The sequence below is a fragment of the Lutjanus erythropterus genome, chromosome 19 (genome assembly GCF_056507025.1).
Source record: "Lutjanus erythropterus isolate fLutEry1 chromosome 19, fLutEry1.hap2, whole genome shotgun sequence".
NCBI classification, from domain to species: domain Eukaryota; kingdom Metazoa; phylum Chordata; class Actinopteri; order Lutjaniformes; family Lutjanidae; genus Lutjanus; species Lutjanus erythropterus.
In genome coordinates this window covers 13,521,266-13,545,354 of record NC_139335.1, presented here as the reverse complement: position 1 = coordinate 13,545,354, position 24,089 = coordinate 13,521,266, and the positions used below count along the sequence as shown (strand labels likewise).

Genomic DNA, 24,089 nt, shown 5'->3' with positions numbered 1-24,089 from the left:
GACTTTCAACTGAGAAATTTGGATGTAGTTTCTCAGTGAGAGTCCAAAGTGATGCAGGTATTATTTGTGTATTGCAGGGGTGTCAAACTCATTTTAGTTCATGTGCCACATACATTGATATCAAGTGGACCATGGAGGATTGCTCAGAACCATTAGGCAGACATGGAATCAACAAACCACTGCATAATTACTTTTAAGTTCAGTACCTCAAAATGTATGCCTTCTTAGTATAAAGACATACAAGTACATCCTGAAAACATTCCCAATTGCAAAACAGATGATAAACAGTCTGAAATGAAAGAATAATAACATTAATGTCTGTTTTTCCACACGACACAGTTTTTTTTTTTTTTTTACTAAAGTTTCACTGTTGTAAATTCTGGTAAAAAATTGTTTAAATGTGAGCATTCAATCAAGATCTTCAAAAGGTCATTTTTAAATGCCTTTTCAACAGGAAAATGCTCACTGGTATGTTATTGGTATTCTTCATCAGGCTCACTCATCAATTAAAAGAACAAATACCAAGAGGTTTACTAAGTTAGTGTGAAGCTGAGTTTTCTTTTTTGCTATGCTGCAAACCTTTTCTTAGTTTTTGCTCCTTTTTCGTTGCCTGCATTTGTACACTACCTGACTGAATTATGCTTCTTTGCAAATAACAAATAATTTTCCAGGTGAATGCAGTGCTGTATACTTTATGTACATCGTAATAGCCTGACTGTTTGATGCGATGCTCAGACTGAGATACTAAATACACTTAGCAAGTGTGACTTTATAGTAATGAATCCTGATTTTGGATGTTCTCTATCAATTGCTTAAAAAACAATAAATGCTGTGATGATGAAAAGTGTTCGTCCTGAACACTGACATCAAATAAATATAATTTTGATTGTCCTGACTTGAAGTAACATGATGGTGAAGGGTGTGTGTGCTATTAAACCAGTAATTCACAGCTCTCCTATGCATAGTAACAGATGCTTGGTAATTCTTTAATAAACATGCAATATTTAACAAATTAAGCATCAATGAATTTCTTTTTTTGAATGTCTTTCTTTAAAACTTTGTCACTTGCAGTACAGTACATTACAAATCAATGAATAAAATTAACTTTATTGTAAATCTCAAACAATCAACAACATATATGTCCCAGAGTTATGGGGTAAATAGAGAAAGAAAAAAGAAAGAAGAGGGAAAAAGTGAAAATAATAAATAGAGAGCGGTCTAGTGACCTGCGCTATGTTTGAGCCTTCTCGCTTACCGTACCGGGGCGGAGGCACTAGTCGTGTTTAGAAGGGAACCCCAGATCCGTGATCTCGCGAGAATGATCATTTTAACTCAAAATACGATATTTCTTTAAGTATTTCCTGTCCATAATCCTACCCAGAAATTAATCACAGCGTTATCACATTCTGAATTATAACTAGTGTGTACAATGTGCATAATGAAGGGACAACGTTTACAGATCTCGCGAGAGTTTCGCAAAACAACGATTCCCTTCTAGACACTGTCGGGCTTGAGTACAACAGCTACACATTTTGTGTAGGAGCATCATAACAGAGATGTTATAAGAAATCGTGTCTCGCTTTGTTAACTAAAATTAATTGCAGTTTATGACTAGCCATTTTTAACAGTCTCTAGACTGACTCCATGTCGTATCACAGCCGTTGATTGTGCTCGGCATAAATGCTAATATTAGCTAGCTAACTGAGTCATAACTTCTAACAGACGCTAACGTTAGCCTCTGCAACAAAGACACTGTTTGTGGGTAAAAGTCTGATATAATGGCTTTCTCGGAGGCAGAGAATGGGGGAGGAGAATCGGACGTTATTGTAGCCTCTGTGTTGGGGGGCTTCAGTGAGACTGATGAGACCAGAGCTCTCATCACCAGCCTGCCGGAGGTCTACGGAGACACGGTGACCAGGGAGTCCACCACAGAGAGGTTCCTGGGTAAGAGAGACATGCATCCCTAAATGAACTATGTTAATCAGTGCTTTGGATGATGCCTTCAGCTGGTTCGTACTCTTCTGTTTTCCTCCCACAGTGATAATGAACAGATATCAAGAGCAGCCTCATCTGCTGGACCCACATTTAGGTACATTATTATGATATAACTAAACGTAATCTGTGCTGTAGATGCTGTAGAATGTAGATATCATTAAAACGACCACTCATCTCTTCAGTTTTTACATTTTTGTCTTAGAATGGATGGTGAACATGATACTGGAGTTTGTAAGGAGTGAGAAGTCTCCCCCTTTATTGGTTCATTTGGGCTTCAAGTTTCTCTACATCATCTGTAAGGTCAGTCAAAACCACTGCTCTGGTTCACATCTTTGTCTGCTAAGTCTGTGAAAATCCAGGCTGCGCCACACAGAATAAACCATTCATTTTGCTGACACAGTAAAGTTGTCCAGCTAATTCAGTAATCCTGATTTGTGAGACAGTCCCCGGTGTGTTCATATTATTATTATTTTTTCTGGGCAGGTCAGAGGCTATAAAATCTTCATGCAGCTTTTTCCCCATGAGGTGGCAGATGTCCAGCCAGTTCTGGACCTGCTGTCCAGGCAGGATCCTAAAGACTCTGAGGTGAGACCGTCAGTACTCTTAAAGGGTTGCGTAAAATCACTTAGGCTAAGGTTGGCCTTAAATCTTAAAGGAATAGTTCACCCCAAAATAAAAAATTCCGTCATTATCTACTTCTTTTTCAGTCCGCACAACACTACTGGAGCTTCACTGTATTGCAGAAGTGATTGGTTTTTAAACACACAAAAAAAGCATAAAATGCCTCCATACTGCTCGCCTGATGTAATCTAAGTCTCCTAAAACCTCGACATGCCAAGTTGACTTAAAATACATCATTTTCACCATGTTTTTAGTCTCACTATAGATCCCTAGCTTGGAGCCATGTTCACATGCACACTGTCTGAACTGGGTGTGCAAGTTAAGAGCATACAAATAATACAAATAATCTGAGCAGTCATAATCATAGGGAAGCACTGTCGAAGTAAGACAAGAGGGGCTGCCAGGTAAAGGTTTATGCAACTAACCACAAGCTCTCACAGTTAGACCTTTCATACATCATTGTCAGCTTTATCAAACATTTAACAATAATGTGCTTTATCATCAACTCATACCAGACATGGGAGACTCGTTACATGCTGCTGTTGTGGCTGTCCATGACCTGCCTCATACCCTTTGACCTTTATCGTCTGGATGGCCATCTGGAGTCAGACGGCGGCAAGACCAGAGAGCCCATCATGGACCGTATTCTAGCCATTGCAAAGGCAAGTTAAGTATATGATTTAATTTTGATTCTTTCTGCTCTTTTGCTATTTTTGTTAGAGACTGGTCTGTACATGTTCCTATAGTGACTTGTCTCTATCATCAAGACTTCAGTGGTATATCCATAATTACAGCAAAAAAACTGTATGTTTCCCTATTATAACAGAGAAACCTTTCAAAAGAAAATACATTAGCATAATATCTGAATCGTATTAAGCCCTGATAATGATTTGTGGTTAGTTATGCTGTACAATCATGTCATTATACAGTATGTATAACATATTTTTCCACCCTTCCAGTCTTATCTACTCGTCAGTGACAGTCCCAGGGATGCTGCATCTGTACTGGTATCAAAGTAAGTGCACAAACAAAACTCAAGTAATTACATAGTGTTCATAGTGTTTTAATTTAATTGTGTGGTTGTCTCCAAAACTCTTAACAGTGACACAATAATGCCCTTCACAAAAAAGTTTCAGGTTTTCAATGTTTACAGCTGGACTTGCAGACTCAGTATTATCTGATATCAGATATGAGATGAATATACCATTGTAGCCACAAAATTCTTGAGGATTAAGGAGTGATGTTGGATGGATGCTGGACTGCTTACTACTTACTATACTTACTATAAAAACTCCTTACCTCCTCTCTTTTGCTCATTCTTACCCACTGTATACACACACACTCAGTGCTTGTGATGATGAAAAGGGAATATTCACATATATTGAAGGAAAACACAACACAGAAAGTTTGCTGCTCTTTTGCTGCTGGACACTTTGAAATGCACGGACAATACGGAGTCACACGCTTCAGTGTGGCGTGAACGCTGTCGTCACATAAGTGTGAGGCAGATGTGATGAGGTCTAGACAAGGGGTTGTTCATATTCATTATATGATATGGAACACAGCCTGGATATTAATATCTCTGTATGATTCTAACATTATCCAGATGACTGGTTAGTGCTCTCATGTTTTTGACGCCTCCACATTAAATGCTCTCTGTCATTTCTGTACTGAAGTGCAGCTATTTTCAGTTAGAGGCTTTCACTGTGATGGATGTCCTGACCACGTTCTATGATCCATTATTTATGTTAGATCTATTTTTGTCTTCATTATACAACCATTATTCATTATACAACCAACAAAGTTAGTCAAATAGTTTAGAGAATATCCATACAAAGAAGATGCTGGTGTTAAAGTTGTTACACTTGCAGGAAGGTCTGGGACTGGATTTAGAAAGACACACACACACCCACACACACACACACACACACACACACACACACACACACACACACACACACACACACACGTACAGAGTCATAAGGTGAAATAGTTAATTGCCAAATGTATTTGAGTGGGCAGGAATGATTTAAAGTGGGATACAGTGATCTGTGAATGTGAGCCAGGGGCGTAAAATGTGGAGGGCCAGTGGCATCTTCCCTACACACCTGTGAAGTTTTGTGACTGCTGTGGTAGTTCCCGCTACAGTCTGTTTGCAGGACCACATTTTGCCATGATAACACACACACACAGACTCACAAGGTGAAAACGATACCAGCCACATGCTGCAACATCTGGTAACAATGTAGTTGAGGCATCACAGTTGTTGTCATATATTGTACTGTTTGATTGCTGATCATAATTTATTTTATTTATTTTTCACCCCAATTGGTTTTAACTTTTATTGCTGGCTTGATACGGTTACACCAAGTACTGTCAGCTGCATTAGCTTCATACATACATTTGTGGTATAAACACATTATATATATGTTTATGTTATATTCTGGTGCCTCAGTCTGGGCAAGATGATAAAGTTTAACCACTTAGGCAACGCAAAATAAATCATTTATGTGAGGAAGTTGTTGTAGTGTTCAATGTCCACAGGTGTAGTCGGCTGATAGCAACACGTTCCACGTGGTCACCTGAACTTGGAGGAAAATTGTCAATTTGTTTGCAAGCAGAGTTCACATGATCAGGAGTTTCAGTAGTGTCAGAATGGACAGCATCACATTTCCTGATCCTGAAAGTGTAAAACTGTTGTAAGTAATACCATGTGTAACTCTGAAATATCACAAAGCACTGTGTGTGGTTAAAACTTTGAATAGGACTGTTTGTGTTGGTTTAGGTCTTCTTCATTCCGTCTCAGGCTTATTTAGAGGTTTGACTTGGATTTGTTTGTGTTCAGCTGGGATAATTTTAATAGCCCCATCAGTTTTTACACCAGGGCTGATCAGTAATGTTGTGTTGCATATCGCTTCATTGTTTTACAAATTTCTCTCATCTAAATTAAGGAGTTAGAGAACACTGTAATCAAAACCTACCAAAAGTAGTGATGAAGGGTTTTATTTCATGTACAGCACTGGTACACAAACGTTGTAAACAAACAATTATGCTGAAGATGCGGTACATAAATAAGTATGGTAAAATGCAAGAGTATTATAAATAAGATTACAGGCTGGCTGAAATCCAGTATAAATAAATAAATGCAGTATTGATTCCAGTGTATTGCGCAGTTGAATTCACAAAATGATTCTACTGTTTAGATCAATATTATGCAGTTAAATGAGTGAAACGGCAACTCCGGATGGTGTCTGGAGACAGACCTGATTAGACCAAGCAAACAAGAGCAAGTGTGTGCTGTATAGAGTCATAAAGATTATGCACCTTTCTGACTCTTAAAAAGAAAGCAATCTTTTTGTGTATTTTTTCCAGTCCTTGTAGGTTTCGGCTAGTCTTCAGGTTTGTCCCAAGCACAAAATACAATCTGGATAAAGTTATTACTTGTAATTAATTTTCTGGCCAGTAGAGGGAGAGGTTCTACTGTCTTTACTGGTGTCTGCATTTGTTTATCCTCTTTAAACCTTTGGTCTCTCTCTTGTCTTATTGTACATGACTGTGCAGGTTCATGACACGCCCTGATGTGAAACAGAAGCGCCTCGGAGATTTCTTGGACTGGAGCCTCACCACTGTATCTCAGACCAGTGACCAGTCAATGAGAGACATTATGGTGCTGGATGGTGCTCTGCAGTCTCTGGTAAACACACACATGTACACACATACACACTCACACTCTGATCCCACTCAAACCTGCGTACACTAGTCTGTGTATGCTTGAAGCCAGTGTAATCTGTGTGTACACTGTTAGAAATTAAAGTGCTAACTAGAACCATGTAAAGTCCTTTGGGTTATCCACATAGGAGAACACTTTTTGGTCCCTGGGAGAACCCTTTGTAAAGGTTGCAATAAGAGGTTATACCTAGAACACCGGACATCATGTACCATCTGTGAAAGGTTCCACCCAGAACCCCCTTCAGGCCTATAGACCCACCAACAAAGGGCGTTGCTCAGTGCGCACCACCCTTTAGAATATGACCCACCCACTTTCGTACCCAAGGAATATTTTTTGGTTCCAGCTGGGAAACAACCTTTTAACCTAAACCATTTGATTTTTGGTGGAAATGCTCAGAGAGGTTCAATGTTAATGTGAACCAAACAGTACCAGTTTCATGTTGGTGGAAAAGTTCTGTATAGGCCCTTTTAGACCCACCCCAAATGGTTCGACCCAAAACCCTCTTAGGGTTTTCTGTCTAGAACTGTGCCACCTTCTAAAGGTGCTAACAAAACCCCCCTGAGGAGATTTGACCAGTGACCTCTTTATATTCCGTGGTTTCGTGTAGAGCTCACCCAGGTCAATCTAAATATCGAAATATATTTTATAAGGGTTAAATCTATAACCCCTGTATCTTCAGAGGGTTCTATGAAGAACCTACATATTTAACAATCTACGTTACAGTTTTCATTGTTTAAAATGAAGAAAAATATCTTTTAACACTCATGCTTTCAGCAATCTTTGACAAGCCCTGTTTTGTTCTAAAAAGCGTTCTTCAGAAGTAGATTGTTCTGGATAAAACCTCGCCCCTTTTGGAAGAATCCTATTGTAACCCTTATTTCTAAGAGTGCACTCCTCTATCATAACCTGCAGCAGGTAGTTACAAGAGCTGACATGACTGGTATGCCTCACACAATACCTAATGTGGTTCTGGCAGGTGTATTATGCACCTGCTGCATGTGTGGGACCTGCTGCGTCAAGTAATCCACTGCTTTAAGCTAAACGGTTCTTCAGCAAATGAAAATGACGTTAAGGGTACTTACTTCTAATAAAATCCACTTTTCCACTGGCAAACTTCTCAAATTACACCTGTTCTCACTGCAGAACTTTATTAATGATGAAGGGTGTTTTCAAATCACTTCCTGCCAGCTAAGGTAATGTAATTCAGCCCTCAAGCAAGTACATCGCACTCATATTACTGGCACATAAACTAGCATAGCACGTTTAGAAGGCGTGTGTGTGTGTGTGTGTGTGTGTGTGTGTGTGTGTGTGTGTGTGTGTGTGTGTGTGTGTGTGTGTGTGTGTGTGTGTGTGTGTGTGTGTGTGTGTGTCGGCCCCAGCCTATGTGGCGCTTAGGGCGTTCAAAACTGGCTCTGTTTGTTCAGTCAACAAGCCTACAGCACCAATACTTGCTTGTTTTTTCTGTGTAAATTGAGTGTAAAGTGCTGCAAAGATTCAAGATTTAACAACAAAAAGAAATTGTCGCTACTATGAATTTGGTTGGGATGTGGTGTCAAAAATAATCAGAATACAATGATTTGCAAAAAACTTTTCATCTTGTATTCAGTTGAATACAGTCCAAATACGAGATATTTAATGTTTAAATTGTATACATCCATTCAGAATTTGATGTCTGCGCCTTTTAAAAAGAGGGGCAACAAAAAGACTGGGAAGGTTATGTAATGCTCAAAAAACTCCTGTTTGGAACATTTGACAGATAAAAACGTTCATTGGTAACAGGTGATTATAATTGAGTATAAAAGGGGCATCCTCGAAATTCTCAGTTGGCGCGAGGTTCACCACTTTGTGCAAAACTATGTTGGCAAATAGTAACAATTATGAGCAATGTTTCTCAACACATTGCTTTAAAAATGCACAAAAGTGTATAGCGGGTACCACATGATGAGACCACATGTCAGATTGTTGTCAGCATTCATCAAACTCAGACAGACTGTATATTTATAAAAAAGCAATAAAAAGCAATTGAATAAAGGTCAAAGGTTTTGCAAACCATTGCATTCTTTTTTTAATTTACGTTTTACACAACGTTCCAACTTTTTTGGAATTGGGTTTTATAGTTTTATTAGTGAAATACTTGCTGTTTCAAAATGTTATTGCTATTATGTGTCCTCTGCGATACCTTTAACTGATCTGATTGTCTTAATTGTGTCCCCCAGGCGAAGCTTTTCAAGCATGGAAAAAGAGATGACCTCCTACAGTATGGTAGGTTTTCTTTATCTACATTTAAAATAATGATTGAAGACTTTGCTCTCTAATCTCCATTTGGTGGTCAAAGCAAAAGCAGTATTTCCTGAGTCAATGAAGCGTGTGATTGTCACAGTCGTAGTCTTTGTTCGGTGGCTTTTGCATGTGGCAGCAGAATCATTTGTTTTTCATCTAAATGTCCTGTGCCAGAGGGCAGATATTTGAATTCAGCTATTGATGTTTAAATGTATAATTATAGAGCCTGCACATACATGAATGTGATCTATGAATTTCTCTGACATGCTATCCAATGCATTTTTCTGCCTACACATTTCTGTAGAGACAGTCCATTCGGAGCTGGCATGTGGGTTATTTTGTGTTTGTGTCCCTGTGATATGCAAATAAATATTTAAATCTTTGAATAATCAACATAGTCAGATTTTTTTCCTGATCAAAAGGCTTGGCAATATATCTTTGTTAGCCAATAGCCGAATAGCTCAAAAAATACACATATTCCTGTATGTTTGTCTATTTATTTAATATCATAACAGATTATATTGATGTCGTTATTTGTTTCCCAGCTCCTACCATTCTGCAGTGTCTGGAGAAGAAACATCTGTCAGAGAGCAGCCAGGCCATGCTGAGGAAGCTCGGTGTCAAACTAACCCAGAGGCTCGGCCTCACCTTCCTGAAGCCACGTGTGGCTGCGTGGAGGTCAGACATGATCATATCCAGCTGTCGATGAACCTGGCAACCAGTTTGTGTGTTCCGCCATCTTGCTGTGCCGCTGTTGCTGCGGTGATCCATTGTGGCTCACACAAGTGTCTGTACACTTGTGATAATAATACAGCTAATTGGCAAACATTAGCAATTGATTTATCTTTGCTATGAATGTATTGGATTCATCTTAATGTAAAAAATTGAAAAATTATCAAACAATAATTTGGCAACACCCCTGCAGTAACTCTGGGGACCCCCTAGGGGTTGCAGAACCTCTATTGAAGACCCATGATATAGAACTTTTAGTTTAATCAGAAATAGCTCTTTTATTGTTCTAATTTAGAGAAACAGCCTTTTATCATTGTAAGACACACTCTGTTGAAATAAACCCTATGTTCACAGAGGTAGATGTGAAAATATTTTAACTCAATATGCCATTTCTCCCCCCTGCTTTTCTGATGTCTGCCCTCCCTCTCGCTCCTCTCTTAATATTTTCACACCTACATCAGTGATTTTAAAGGTTTATTTGAACTAAACCACAGTTTGTGGAACAGTGGAACAATGAGGCCAAATGTTTTTGGTGAGTTTTACTTTGTTAATCCCTGCAGCAGTCTGCCACTTAATGTTGTCAGACTAATCAAGATATTATCTAAATTGCAATATGGCCAAGTGCGATATGCACTGATGTTTGACAAAATGAATTATAATGAAGTATTCTAGTGCTGCAGAGATGCACCGTTTAGAAAAGAAATGCAGCCCAAGGTGCTTTACAGTAAAGAAATTACATGCACCAAGTGCTTTACATAAAAAAGAGACACAGAATGAAAATAGAAACAGGAATAGAATCCCAAAATGAATCTAAAATTAGATGGAAAAATACAACCCACTCTTAAAAAATGAGACAAAATGAGGATAGAATACATAAAATACATCTTCACATGGATGAAAGCTACTTGATAATACTAGTAACAGTAATGTAAAAATAAGGATGACAAAAGAATGCATAAGATAAAATGGAAACTAAAACCCACAGGAGCAGGAGTGCAGCAGTGCATAAGTGCAAAGCAAAATGTAAAACTTAGTCTCAAGGCCTTATAAGGAAAGTCATAAGTAGTTAAAGACTAAAAACAAGAGCAATAACTGCAGTATGATTTTTTTTTTATCTCCTAGTGCAGCCATTGCGTCTGTAAAAATATTGTTGATACAAAAACAACATGAACATCAACAGTTATGGCTCCCCATTCAGTTGGGAGTTGCTTAATATCAGGTCTTTTTCCAGAAGCACAGCGCTTGAGTGCCTTAAAGCATTTCTGCGTGTGTTTTTCAGGTACCAGAGAGGCAGCCGCTCCCTGGCAGCAAATCTCGCCATGTCCCAGTCGAGTACAGCCGCTCTGACTCCTGAAGTGGAGACACAAGAACAGGAGGAGGACTATGACATTCCTGAGGAAGTGGAGACTGTTATTGGTGAGTTTCAGCCTCCAGCCACTTTGAAAAAAAAGTTTATCTCACTGCCTCGGCTCAGGAAATCAGCTTTGCATTTTATTTTGCAGAGCATCTGCTGGTGGGACTAAAAGATAAAGAAACAATCGTGCGCTGGTCTGCAGCAAAGGGGTAACAGTTTATTCATGTGTCACCTACCAAAGCTGAGCTGTTGACAACATCCTTGTAGCTACTTGTCTTTGGTATTCTTTGTGTCAAAGAATTTATGTGTCATAGTAATCATCTGTATTATTTAACCCTTAAGCATTGGCAGGGTGACTGGGAGGCTTCCCAAAGAGCTGGCAGATGAGGTTGTTGGTTCAGTGCTGGATTGCTTCAGGTAGGTTCATCCTGGGGAAATATTGGATCCGATTCAGAAATGTTTTTTAGTTTTTCAAAGTATCCGTACACAGGGACAATTTTTCAAGCAGCCTTCTATCCCACTAATATGTCAAATGTTTTGACCTGTGTTTTTTGACCCTTTTACATTTTGTGTTGGCAGTGTTTATTGCATTAGTTTTATCTATAATTATCTATATATATGTTATATTTTGTTTATAGCATGAAAGAACTACAACTCTGATTTGTATGATAATAAATGACCTTGATTTCTTGATTATTATGCTTAACTTGGATATACAGTATACTTCAATGTCAACCAGTATATGCAGTATAGGGCAGCATACTTCATTATTCTTAATATGTGTATAATTCTTGTATTTACCTTTTTTAACATTTCTGGTTTCACTGCAGTGTTTCACCAAGTCAAATCCCTGTGTGCATTACACATTGGCGAATGAAATAATTCTGATTCTGGTGTTGTGTGTGTTCTTGTTCAAGCTTCCAGGAAACAGACAATGCTTGGCACGGAGGCTGCCTGGCACTGGCAGAGCTTGGTAGGAGAGGCCTGCTGCTGCCTTCCAGACTAACAGATGGTACGTGTCCACAGATTATCATGAGATGCATGGACTATTATACACAAGTCACTTTTTGTTGTTTATTTATTCAACATATTTACAATTTGTAATACATCTCCAGGACTTTCTATGTTACAAAAATGTCCAGATTTAAATATTAAGAACCCTTGTAAAAGTTGCCTTTCACCTTTTCCAATCAAGTGTGAGAACAAGACATAATATACAAAGATGTGTGACAACAAGTATTTGCATTCAACATTTTTTCTTACAGTTGACCTTGTGGCAGTGCTATAGACATGTCACATGTCCTCTTGCTAGAATAATCAAATCTTTCAGTGCTTAAGTAACATTTTAACATAAAAATTATGATGAGGAACTTTCATATTCTGTAAACTTAGCCAATCTTCTTGTTGATGGTCTTGTTTGCTAATGTAGGTCATATAGTGGCATCAGTATAAACCTGAGACTAAAACATCTTGTAGCACCTTTAATGTTCAATAACGTTGATCTTTTCATGTTGAGGCTTTTTGTGCTGAAGGTATTCTGTCCTTTTTATCAAATATTGCAACAGTCAGAGTTTAGCTGTTAGCAGCAACGAGGCCTCCTCCTCAGAGGCCGCCCTGGTGCTTTTGCTCTTTTGTTTGGTTTATGGCAGCTGGTTTCAGGCTGCCCACTGTTTGCTCTTTTCACACCCGTTGCCTTAGCCTTGGTTGTGTGCTTGACCTTCTCTGGAGGGCCAGAACCTGTAGCGTCTGTGTTGCCCTCCGAGGGCCCAGCTTCTGTAGTGCTGAAGTCACATGAGGAGGCAGCGGAGCTTGCGCTGGCGAGCTGACAGAGCGCCAGTGCTGCAGTCTGCCTCTGGTCACATGGCTCTTCATCCAGCTCGGTGTCTGGCGTCTGCTGAAGATCCTCTGAAGTGCTCAGGCCAGAGCTGTGTGCAGGGCTGCTGTAAGGCGCTCGCAGGCTGAGATTTAGAGGCAGCTCTTGCCTCTTTAATTTCTCTGTATCTGAGCACAGACTTTTTTCTTTGTCCTGGCTCCTTGTGGAGAGGTTGAGGGGGGCCAGATCTTCTCTGCTGTGCTCATCGTCTTGGTCTGATGTAGTTTGAGGACACTGTTCAGAAACTGAGGAATATCTGCTGCTCTCAGCTGATCTGAAAGAAACAAGTCAAAATTAAGAGTAAACAGACTGACTGCCTTAATTATAAACACAGTTTACTGTGGCTTAAAGGGGCACGTCACTCCAAAATCAAAAATCTCTCTCTGGATTGTAGTGCTGTTTATCCATCTAGATTGTTTTGGAGATGTCAGCTGTAGAGATGTCTGTCTTCCTCTCTTATAATGTGACCAGATAACACTTGGCTTGTAGTGCCCAAAGCACCAAAAATACATTTGAAAAACTCAAAAGCAATGTCTTTTTTCAGAAACCATGACCCGATTACTCAAGATAATCCACAGACCTTGTTTCGAGCAGTTTCATTCAGCAACTAATTCAACTCTGCAGTAGAATCTACCAAAATAACTTTCTTTTCACTGGAACGAAAGTATTTCCTGCTTGAATCTGCTCACAACAAGGTCTGTGGATTATTCTGAGTAACTGGGTCATGATTTCCAGAAGGAGACATTGCTGTTGAGTTTTTAAAATGTATTTTTTAGCACTTTGTGCGCCACAATCCGGGTGCCATCTAGTTCCATTATATTGGAGTGAAGGCAGACATGTCTACAGCAGATACTTCCAAAACGATCTCGATGGATATGTAGCTATAAAGCCTAAAAGAAAATGTGTATTTTTGAAAGAAAAGAAAAACATTTTTTTTTACTTACCCTCCATCCACATGCTGATTTCTTAACTGCAGCAGGCTTTCTGCAGACTCCTCTTGTCTTGAGTCGTGTTTGATGGCTGGCGCTGTGTGTCCTAGTTGGGTGCTCGTCTGTGCCTCACCCATGTTGGTGTAGTGCGGGGTCTCTTGGTCTCTCTGGATGATGTGTGCATGACTGGGTCTGTCGGGGGACCCCAAGGCTGAGCAGCCCTCTTTGGGGCTCAGCCTGGTCTCCTTGTCTCCACTCTGCCCGTGGCTGCCGTCCTGTGTCGATGTGTTGATGCTGTTGTGACTGGCACGTGAATGCATGTACAAGTCATAATCCTTAGGCCCAAAGGTCGGGCCGTACAAATCCAAAGGAAGATATCTGGGTCCTGTAATTGGCATGGAGAGCTCGTGGGGTCTGTATAGACTATAATGCAGAGGGGGCCCCGGGTGGAGAGGGTGGCAGTATCTGTATGGGTATGGGGGAAAGAGGGAAGTGTGAGGCGGGGCGATGGGTTGTGGTACCACAGGCCTTGGTGGTTCCAGAAACTCTGGGCGGAAAGAAGGCGAGTTTGGCTCATTGGCGTGGTGGTTTCCTGAGAGGTAGTATGGTGGATACAGGGGCCGGTCTGGCAGGAGATAAGGAGGGTATTCAGGAATGATGGGGGGAGGGGGGAATGGTTTTAAGGGAATGGATGGTGAAATTGTGCCCCACGGGAAACTGGGGTGGTTGAAAGTGGGAGCGGGAGCGGGAGCTTGCGATTCCTCTGACTGCTGCACAGGTGACTTAAATGTGTCTGCTCCGTCACTTTTGGGTGTAACGGGTGAGAAAGCAGATGGGCGTGGCGTAGACTTGGCTTCATTGCTCTCTTTGTTCTCTCTCTCTGTTACTGTATTTGATTTTGTCACACTCTGGCTGTCCTTATTGACCGGACTGTCACGCCCAACATCTACTTCTTCTGTGTCCTCATTTCCCTCATCTTTGTCGTTCTCCTCGACTCCCTGCTGTTTCTCAGGACTCTTGTCGCTCTGAGCTGCCGGCTGCGGGCTCGGACAATCCTTAGGTTTGACAGGGACTCCTTTTGCTACAGCCTTGAACTGTCGGGCCGTTTGCCCATTCTTCTGTGACACCAGGGAGATGGAGTTTTTACACAAGTTGTATTTCATGTGGTTGAAGAGATGGGACTTTTCGTTGCAGGTGAAGGGACACTGGAAACACTGGTACTTGAAGGGCTTGCCTGGCGGTCGGGGAATGTAGTGGGGCCTTTTTGGCTTGCGTTCCTGAACAGTTTCCATCTTGCTTAGAATACGTGTTTTCTGAAGAAAAATAACAGAACATTGTAGTTTGGGAGTTAGTAATGGTGTCATGATTCTCTAGATCCAAAGACATTTAGTTTATTATGAAATTAAACAAAGAAAAGTGGGAAATATCTGCATTTGAGAGGTTGAAATGGGCTGCCATTTTGCATGGAAAAATACTTCAACTATTCATGGATTAACAAAATATTTTAATGGTTTAATTATTTTTTACCACACATGGTCAGGCAAGAGAGTCACTAGATTTATTTGCTCCAGGCAAGCAGACAATCCTTGTTGTTGAGCCCGGGTCATTTTTTTTAAGAAAACAAAGTCAAAATTCTCTGATTTCAGCTCGTTAAATGTGAATATTTCCTGGTTTCTACACTCCTCTATGACAGTAAACTATCAAGAAAGTAATATACACATTAACCAAAAATGAAAATAAGTATGAATTGCAGCCCCAATATTATATCAAGTGTGATATAAGAACCTGTAAGCTACAGTGTTGCCTTTTTTCTTCGGATGTGCACCCCAAGTAGGTGAAGGTTGGGGAAAAAAGGATTCAGGATTTCAATTCAATATTGAAATAGTGACATCCCCTAGGAATGAGTGGTGGTTTAAGTTTTTGTCAAGGTCCTCTTTTCACTGAAGCTTTTGGGGAAAGTGACACTAAAGCACATTAGAGAAACTCGTGAATCATTGCAGCAATTCTCACCGTGCTGACTGTCATGTAAGTAATGAGGTTAACAGAGTCGTCTGACTGGTTCAGGTGGAAAGTGGCTCTCATTGGAAGGTTTTTCTCTTAACTGCTCGGGCAGAAAAATCTCTAGCTGCACAAAACACCGCACCCTCAGGCTAATGTATTTCTGCAACTGTTTCTTCACACTAGGTTGGGCACCAAACAGAGAAATGGTTAAGTATGAAAACCGGTCGACTGTATGCAAAACATCCCCACATGTTTGCATAGGTGCACTCGAGTCTCAGTGTGGTTTAGGTTGACTGGCAGCTGCCTACAAACGCCTCGACTCGACCTGCCTCCTCACCTGTCTGTCCGCTCTGATATCATCTCTGTTATAAAGCTAGAAAGCCGCTAAGGCGCTCGGTAGGCAGGTGTCGGGTACACTAGGCACTTACTAACACAGACCTGGAGGGCATGCAGAGACTTGCTCTCTCTCTCAACCTTACTAAACTCTGCGCTGTCGGCGTGGGAACTACCAGCCACCTGCTTCCCATGACTACACCTGCGGGATGCACTCAGCTCCCTAACATCATCATTTGATCATTTGATGAGTTCATCAGCTCTGGAGATGCATGAGAAATAATTATTTAATCCCTTTCCATGCTAGAATGAGTAATAATAGCTGAAACTCGCCATTCAAGTGAAACTGTGAAGTGTGTGGCACCTGAAACACACCGGGTTCGCCTTTGAAATGAAACATCACCTAAAGCGGTGAGTTAAGTGTTGCAGGGCGCTGCATGGAGGAACCTGCTTGTCGTGCGCTGTCGCAAGAAGTTGTCACTCAAGTTTCTGTCCAACTGTGGTAGCACGCAAAGCCACTCCCTTCTTAAGAACTGAAATTCATTTGAAAATCCCTTCTGAACATTCGCTTCACTTTGAATAATTCAGTCATTTTTCATTTTTTCCTTCATAAGAAAAGGCATTTTTTCCCCCTATAAGCTCAGGTGAATACTTTTTTTTTAATTTACAGGCCAGTCTGCATAATTATATAAAATTGTTTTTAAAAGCATTTGTTACCTAACTAAGTATCTTATTGTAATAATAATTTTATTATTTTAAGCAGTATACAATGCCAGTACCAAAAACATGGACATTATAATCAATTGTGTCTTTTATAATTCCTAAACCATGTCCCCATCCCCGTCCCTTAATAAATAAATGTAGAAGTGTGATGCAGAAAAAGGAAATCAATGATAAGTTAAATTAAATTATTAATAACAAATAATACTATCTTGAACATTTGTAGAAGATCTTCTGCAGAGACTTTCAGCATTACCTTTGTGTCCGTATGGCAGCGCAAGCAGGAGTTACTGAAAATCCTGAGGCAACAGGTGCAATCATAGCATATACCAACCCTAAATAAACACTACAAACTAGTTCCAACAGTATACAAAACACTCTTTTCCCATAACACAAAATGGCCGTGACGGGGTTCTTTAAATAATAAAATGTTGTTTAGTGAAGCTTCTTTGTCAATAAAGGAAAAGGAAAAAAAAAATCACCTGTTCTGGTTGTAGCCACAGAGTCGTCTCTTCTTCTTCAGTGTTCAGCCACAGTGAGCTGCTCCACAGTCCACAGCCAGCGTCAGTCTCTGGTCAGGACGTCCGCTCCAGTATGTGCTTAAAGTTCGGTGTGTGTTTGTGAGTATGTGTGATGGTGCATGAGTATGTGATGCTAGTTGTGTGGTGAGCTCCTGTCTCTCAGGTGTTGTCTCACCAGTGGGCGGGGCCTCAGTCCCAAACAGCAGGGCCCTCAGGCAACATCGATGTAGCTGATATTAGTCAGGCCTCAAGCGATGATTTACATGATGGGGAGGGGTGGGGGCTCTAACTCCCTCCTCCTGCTCCGTTTCTCTTCTACTTTGTGAGAGTGACCACACAGGTGTCGTTCTGCAGTTACTGTAAATAACACGTTGATTTACATCAAAGCATCAAGTTTCAAGTGAAGTTCAGTGGCAAACTGGAGTGATTGACATGTCATTTGCATACTCGCAAGTAAAAGTGGTGCTGATCTTGTTTGATGTTAGATCACTTTTTATGTCGGCAGCGTTCAAGGAAACAGTGTTACAGATTTACAACTTTTACAGATAGAAAACAAATCAAATCATACTTTATTTGTATAGCTCCTTTCACTCCACCCATGCACTCACACTCAAAACAATGACTTTTTAATTAAATAAAGAATAAAATACACTGTAAAAAAAGATGAGACAACTGTGTAAATATGCCAATATGCCAAATATGCCAACTGGGCTGAAAAACAGGACAGATAATATAAGTAATCTAAAGTCTCCTGCAGTCCCTGAGTGGACAGAAATAGTCTGGGAAATTTGTACAATGGAGCAATTGACTGTTATTACCTGTATTTCCAAAAGATGGGAAAAAAAATAAAGAAAAAATACAAGGAACAATGGAAGTCCTACTTGAATCTGAAGTGATTTCTTTATGCATATATTTTGTTTGGAGAATGTTGTCCTTCTGTATTTTTGTATAATTTTGTCCTTTTTTTTTTGAATGGGAGATCACGGATCATATACATACATATATGTAACTTAAGAGTTTGCATTGGGTGTAAAAATCTATTGCAGTAAGTTGCCCTGAAAATTTCTCTTTCATTTTCTCAGCTTTTTGTTTTTACAGTGTCAGAACAGCACTGATTAAAAATGGAAACTGAGGAAACAGCAAAAACTCAAAATAGAAAGATATGGTGAATCAATTAAAATCCAAATTGCAACTATTCCAATCATGTTGTTCTTTCTTTCCGTGATGTTACCACTTACTGAATGACTGTCTGTGAGAACACTGATATCACTCATGTTCTCACAGTGCAGAGGGAGCAGGTGGGCACGCACTAGCTTGCATTCAGGCCAGATTCAAATCATCTTACTCTGGAAAATTGATAAACACCCTTGTCATTGTGTTGCACACACTAGAGGGAACGTTTTTTTTTTTTAGTGGATGATAACTGAAACCTGTAACAATGCCAGTGGTAAACCATATCATTAATAAAATCTGAAATGCTTACCACAGTTTGGTGGCTCAGTGGGTGGAAAACATTCGTTCATGAAAAATAAATGATGAACTGTTTGGTATTTCAAAATAAACCGTACATTCAGCTAAGAGCTGGGTGAGAGAGAGAAAATCAAATATAATACCACTGTATCAATATTTATTGATACTGGCACAATATTGAAGGAATGAATATGGGTGCTTTTACAAAATATTGACACAGATTTTTGTCAATAATCATCAGTAATGTGAATATAATGACTAAGTGGGTAAAGGCAAATCACAGAACAGTCTGGCAATTACATCACTTTACTGTAATGGAGCCTTTTAAACCAGGCAAAGACAACACAGTCCTTAAAAGGTATTAAAATGCTTTAAATTAACTTGTTGAAACCTTCAGAAAATTTTACAAGTCATTTAATAGATAAACAGTGATTTTTTTTTTGGTAGGTGAGAAAAGTAAATCTAGCCACTTTCATGTTTTACCAGGACTTGATGATGGCTGGTGCTAGTTTTGGTCCCTGTGTGAAGCTGACTTAGTGATTTTTGACACCTCTTCACAACAAAGATTGCGTATGTTTTTATTTTGTTCTCCATGAGATTAAACCACTCATCCGCCTCTGTCGTCTGCTTGCAGTTGTGCCGCTCATCATCAAATCCCTGATCTACGAGGAGAAGAGAGGAGCCTGCAGCGTTGGTTCCAATGTGCGTGACGCTGCCTGCTACGTGTGCTGGTCCTTCGCCAGGGCTTACGAACCCACAGAGCTCAAGCCTTATGTCAATCAGATTGCCAGGTAACCTTTCCTCTTCCCTCCTTTGCTTTAAAAACCTTCGCATGTAAAAATAACGGCAAAACAGCACCAAGGACACATCTTGTGTTGCACCCATTCTGCGAGTTGGGACAAATCATGTTCTACCTAAAAACTTTTAAAATTATTACTAATAACACTCTAATTTCAGTTCTGTTATATTAAGTTGTGTCCCAAATTTCTGTCAACATGACTTGATCAGGAATAGTTTAGCTATACCCTAAGCTCCCCTGTCTCACTTCCTGGTTTAAAAATGTTGGAAAACTGCAGAAGCACTGGTAAGTTTTTTTATTTTTAGACAAACTCATTAAATAATATTGCTGTCAGATGTGTCTCAATCATAACATGTCAACTCCGTAGCCCTTGTAAACCAATCAGAATTATGGTTTAAAAATGTGTATTTTAATTAGCATTAAGAGGACTTAGAGGACAACTTTAAAAAAATAAATGCTGCTAACTATCATTAAGCCTTGAAATGGAAAAACTTGTGTTATAGATGATATTATTTGTTCTTTATCACAATGTTACATTATCAATAGAAACTGTAGGTGAGCAACGTTATAATGGTATTAATTTCTTGAGTAAAATTATGTCAAACATTTTTGATCATACAGCTAATTTAATAGTCTTGTTTTTAATGCAACAAAAAATATTGAACATTTCCTGCATGCTTTATATTATGATACTATGACTTTTTGTATGTCTAATGGAGTTGACGAAATTCAAGTCTTGACTGTAAATATTGCTATTTGTTAAAAAAAAAAAATCACGAGGTTGGCTTGCTATAAGGTTTACAGGTCTTTTTAAAATATGTTCCCACCATAATTGAAGAGTAAAATTCAAAACCCCCTTAAAATACGTTTTTGCTCCACTTCTCAAGAATGAGCGATTGATAAGTGTCCTAAATGATTAATTTAATAAATAATGTGCCTGTATAATAAAACTCTACTCTTCACTGAGAAATTCAAAAGCCAGTCTTGGCTACAAAGAGAGCTGTACCAGTTTTTTGATGTGCTCCCAGTTTAATTTGCTCCTGCTGCTGACTGTTGTTAATGTAAACTCAACATAACAAAAGGATAACATCATCAGTTTGCCATAATTGCCACCTTCAGCAGCATAATCCCTTCTCTTTCCTGACAAAGACGGAAATCGAGCTGCATCCCATAAACATCTGATATATCCGTGATGAGATAATATCATCCCATCAGTATGTACATACTCTAAATTTATCCCTCAACTAAAAACCTAATGAAGAGATGAAAGCAGAGTAGACTGTTTTTATAAAAGTCAGTGGGATTTCTTCAGGTTGCAGCTCATTGTGAATGTGAATGTCCTCATCTTGATTTGCATATAAGATGGATGGTTTGCCTCAGAGCAGTTATTCACTGCCTCAAACCAGTTTTTCTGTGTAACATCAATCCTGCATGTCCCCACATAACCAGCAGATACGCTTGTGTGCTGCTTTTATTCCTACATAGGTTACATTGAGGTAAACTTCAGTTTGCCTGTAGCTCAATTTTTTCTCTTTCTATCTAGTTTTATTATATTAACATGTTGTTGATGTTTCTGTGGTCCAGAGACAGCTGACTTTTCTTTTGTATAAAATAATACTTCTTCGTTTATGCCCTGTCTGACACCGTAACAGTATGATTCATGATTTCATACAGCCATGCACACTCTTGCTCTGAGAGTGAATTAGTGAATTATTGGCATTATAACCACCAGGAAGTGTCTCTATGGTCCATGTGTTGCATGCATAGGGGCAGTGAGTCAGGAGGAATAGTGAGTGCCTTTTTTTCTCTGCCAAATAAAAAGACCTAATTGTGAAACTTAGCTATTTCTTATACTTTTGCGCCTGAAAAGTCCCTAATTTTATAACTGTAGCAGTAGTTTCAGAGTAGTTAGAATTAAAATCTGTGTTTTAAGGATTATTAATGGTTTTGAAACCACTGTGTGCTTCACAGGCAAGGAAATTATTATTGTTATTATAACCTTTACAATGTTGTAGACTAAACAATGATTTAAAAGATATGACGTAAAAATAAAGATTTTTAAAAAAGATAGAAGGTAAAAGTTAAAGCAAACTCGAATAGTGTGCATAAAAATACAAAATACTAAAACAATTCAAGTAAAACAGGTTCAAAAAGAGGCAGATCATGAATTTGAATTCACCTGGGGATACTAGAAAATAGATTTTTAGTTTGTTTGTTTTTTAACAGTCTGATGGTCAGGGCATAGAACCTTAAAGCACATCTACCCAGTCCAGTAAAAGCTCAGGACATAAAGGAAAGTCAGTTATTTGGTTGAGTTTAATAGGGTCCAGAAGACCAAATTGGTAAAGATGACATATACAGTGACAGTTTCACAAAGCTAGCCATAAACAAGTACATAAGTACATATGCTTATTCCACCTCTGAGACAGAGAGGACCACACAACCTTTTCAATTCTAACAAATAAATTAAATAACAGGTACATAAAATAGATGCTGTAATAAGAAATAAAATACCGTATGTAAAACACATGGTCTTTATTAAAAGTATAACCCCCTTGAGATGAACCATCTTGTTTTCAAGAGGGTCCTTGACTCAAATATACAGAAATTAGAGTACAGGATAAATCAAAACATCACAGACACACATAAACAAACAAAAACTTTCCTAGGCCTGGCCACTCCCTCTACATATCCATGAAACACTATATTCATGAGTTTACGTGCACCTACACAGTAGTGATCAATTATTTCCATAACTTCAGGATAAGTAGAAGCAAGAGCAGGTTGTTTGAAGATAAGCATAAAGAGAGGTGATGGATCGAAGTGAAGTGGACTGGTTTTTCAAATCAGATGGAGCTTTAAATTTTAAAGCATGTCATCCAATTTCTTTGAAGATTCAAGTAACGAAGAAGAAAGGATTCTCAGTATGCCTTAGAGCAGTGGTTTCCAACATTTTTTCCTTTTTTCCTTCCTCTTTCAATTCCTTGGAGAATTGAAAAGAGGAAAAGGCAGAGAGGAAGTTTTGCATCAGTTTAATTTCTTAACATTATGAAAGTGCGAAATATCCATAGGCCACAATGTAAAATGGTCTAAAAATACGTCTTGTTCCAGGATCAGAAGCAGCCTTAAAACTTTTGGCTTACATTTTAAAACTTAGACATCTAATCTGCAGCCTTTGTAGAGAAACAAGGTTGCAATACCATCCAGTGACGTTCGTTTAGTCTTTGGCAATAGTAACGGTTTGCCTCCTCCTTGATCTCTTTTCTCTCGGTGTGCAAGTACAGACCTGTGGCCTCTGACTGTGCAGACCAGATCTGCAGTGTCAGTTTGAACCCCTGCGACTACCATTATCATCAGCAGTCGCGACAACACCCTCTCTTTCCCTAGCCTACAGGATTGCCAGGTTTCGCCTGTTGCTGTAGGTTTCGGTCGCTTTTTGGCAGCAGAGCTCAGACAAGCTGGTTCCTGCTCTATTCATCACAGCCTGATGACATTTACAGAAAACTCACTTTTCTAAATGAAGGACTAAGTGACTTGGGGGCACACACATACACACACAGTTATATCTCTGAAGTGACAGTTACACTGTGTTCTTATTAACTACAGCAGCCGCAGTCATAATTCAGAATATTCTTTAAGGCATTATCCAGGGTGCAATCAGGACTGCTTTTGTTTCCAAAGCCTCAGGGCAAGGGCAGTTACTGAAGCCAAACTGGGACAGTTATTAAAGCTCCAGACCTGGATCTTGCAGTTTGGAGGCAGGGAACGTGGGAGGAGAGCAAACAAGACCAACAGCAGTTGGTCTCAGGCTGTCACTGTGATGTATAAGTATACTGGGCCCCCTTCAACAACTGACAATCACACACCCACCCCTCTGGAGAGGGGAGAAGGTGTAGAGTGGAGGGATGAGCGCAGAATCAGACACAGCTTCCAGTATTGCAGAGGAGTCATGGTTAATCATGTTGTTGCTGCGTTAACGCTCCGTGCCGGGAATCTGTGCACAGCAACCAAAATCTGTTTGATGGTGATGATGCAATCTGCACGCAGACATCACATCAATCTGAGTCATCGATTCTTAACAAATTATTAAGATGTTCATACCGCTGGTGCCTGCAACTGTGCGAACCACAAAGCTAAAGTTTGCATCTGTTTTTTAAAGGATCTTTTTTTAGGGTGTAGAGTTTGCTGCTGCATTGGAAAAGGAGCGCACACAAAGCACTAAGTACAGTGAATTCAATTTTTTTCAAAACCTTTTGTATAGTTTATAGTTGCATATTAAAGTAATAATGCATGGCTGTTACAAAGTCCTAAGGCACACCCGGACCTGTCAAAAAGTACATCAGTGGGCTTCAGCAGACGTCTGTATGTGTGTGACAAACAGGTCTGGAGCCTCTGTCTGCAGCTAATCTCACATACTACATTGACCCATCAACCTAATATTTTTTGCACATATTTATGGCTACATGCTCAAGGACATCTCACGGTTGCAGTGATTCACAAATTTGAAAAATCTTGAATCTTGCAATTGACTGCTCTCTTTAATACCAACAGCTGACTCCTCACTCCTCTTAACCAAATAACAAGGTTTACCTACTTATCTGTTGCAGGCCACGTTTTGGCTCAAAAACTCACATCCATACAAGAATTTAGTCTGATATTAAACTGGAGCATCTGCAGAATGATTCCATACCAAATATGTTATTATCTACTAAACTTAGGCACGATTGGAGA

At 39.5% G+C, this 24,089-nt stretch overlaps 2 protein-coding genes across 2 annotated transcripts in view; one reads left to right on the top strand and one right to left on the bottom strand.

The window, feature by feature from the left end:
* Positions 1-1,483: 1,483 nt before the first annotated feature.
* The window catches only part of tbcd (tubulin folding cofactor D), a 38,038-nt gene continuing 15,432 nt past the window's right edge, over positions 1,484-24,089 (top strand). The window contains exons 1-14 of the mRNA XM_084744959.1: positions 1,484-1,944; positions 2,039-2,089; positions 2,198-2,295; positions 2,479-2,580; positions 3,132-3,278; positions 3,576-3,631; positions 6,178-6,310; positions 8,563-8,608; positions 9,172-9,304; positions 10,638-10,774; positions 10,861-10,921; positions 11,055-11,129; positions 11,630-11,724; positions 19,194-19,350. Coding sequence (XP_084601085.1) covers positions 1,779-1,944; positions 2,039-2,089; positions 2,198-2,295; positions 2,479-2,580; positions 3,132-3,278; positions 3,576-3,631; positions 6,178-6,310; positions 8,563-8,608; positions 9,172-9,304; positions 10,638-10,774; positions 10,861-10,921; positions 11,055-11,129; positions 11,630-11,724; positions 19,194-19,350 — 1,457 coding nt within the window. The 5' untranslated portion in view covers positions 1,484-1,778. The remainder of the gene's footprint in view (positions 1,945-2,038; positions 2,090-2,197; positions 2,296-2,478; positions 2,581-3,131; positions 3,279-3,575; positions 3,632-6,177; positions 6,311-8,562; positions 8,609-9,171; positions 9,305-10,637; positions 10,775-10,860; positions 10,922-11,054; positions 11,130-11,629; positions 11,725-19,193; positions 19,351-24,089) is intronic.
* znf750 (zinc finger protein 750) lies at positions 11,773-17,230 on the bottom strand. Its single transcript, XM_084744957.1, has 3 exons — positions 17,051-17,230; positions 13,530-14,827; positions 11,773-12,859 (listed from the first exon to the last, which is right to left on the bottom strand). Exons 2-3 carry the CDS (start codon positions 14,804-14,806, stop codon positions 12,292-12,294), a joined length of 1,845 nt encoding a protein of 614 aa, XP_084601083.1. The 5' UTR covers positions 14,807-14,827; positions 17,051-17,230; the 3' UTR covers positions 11,773-12,291.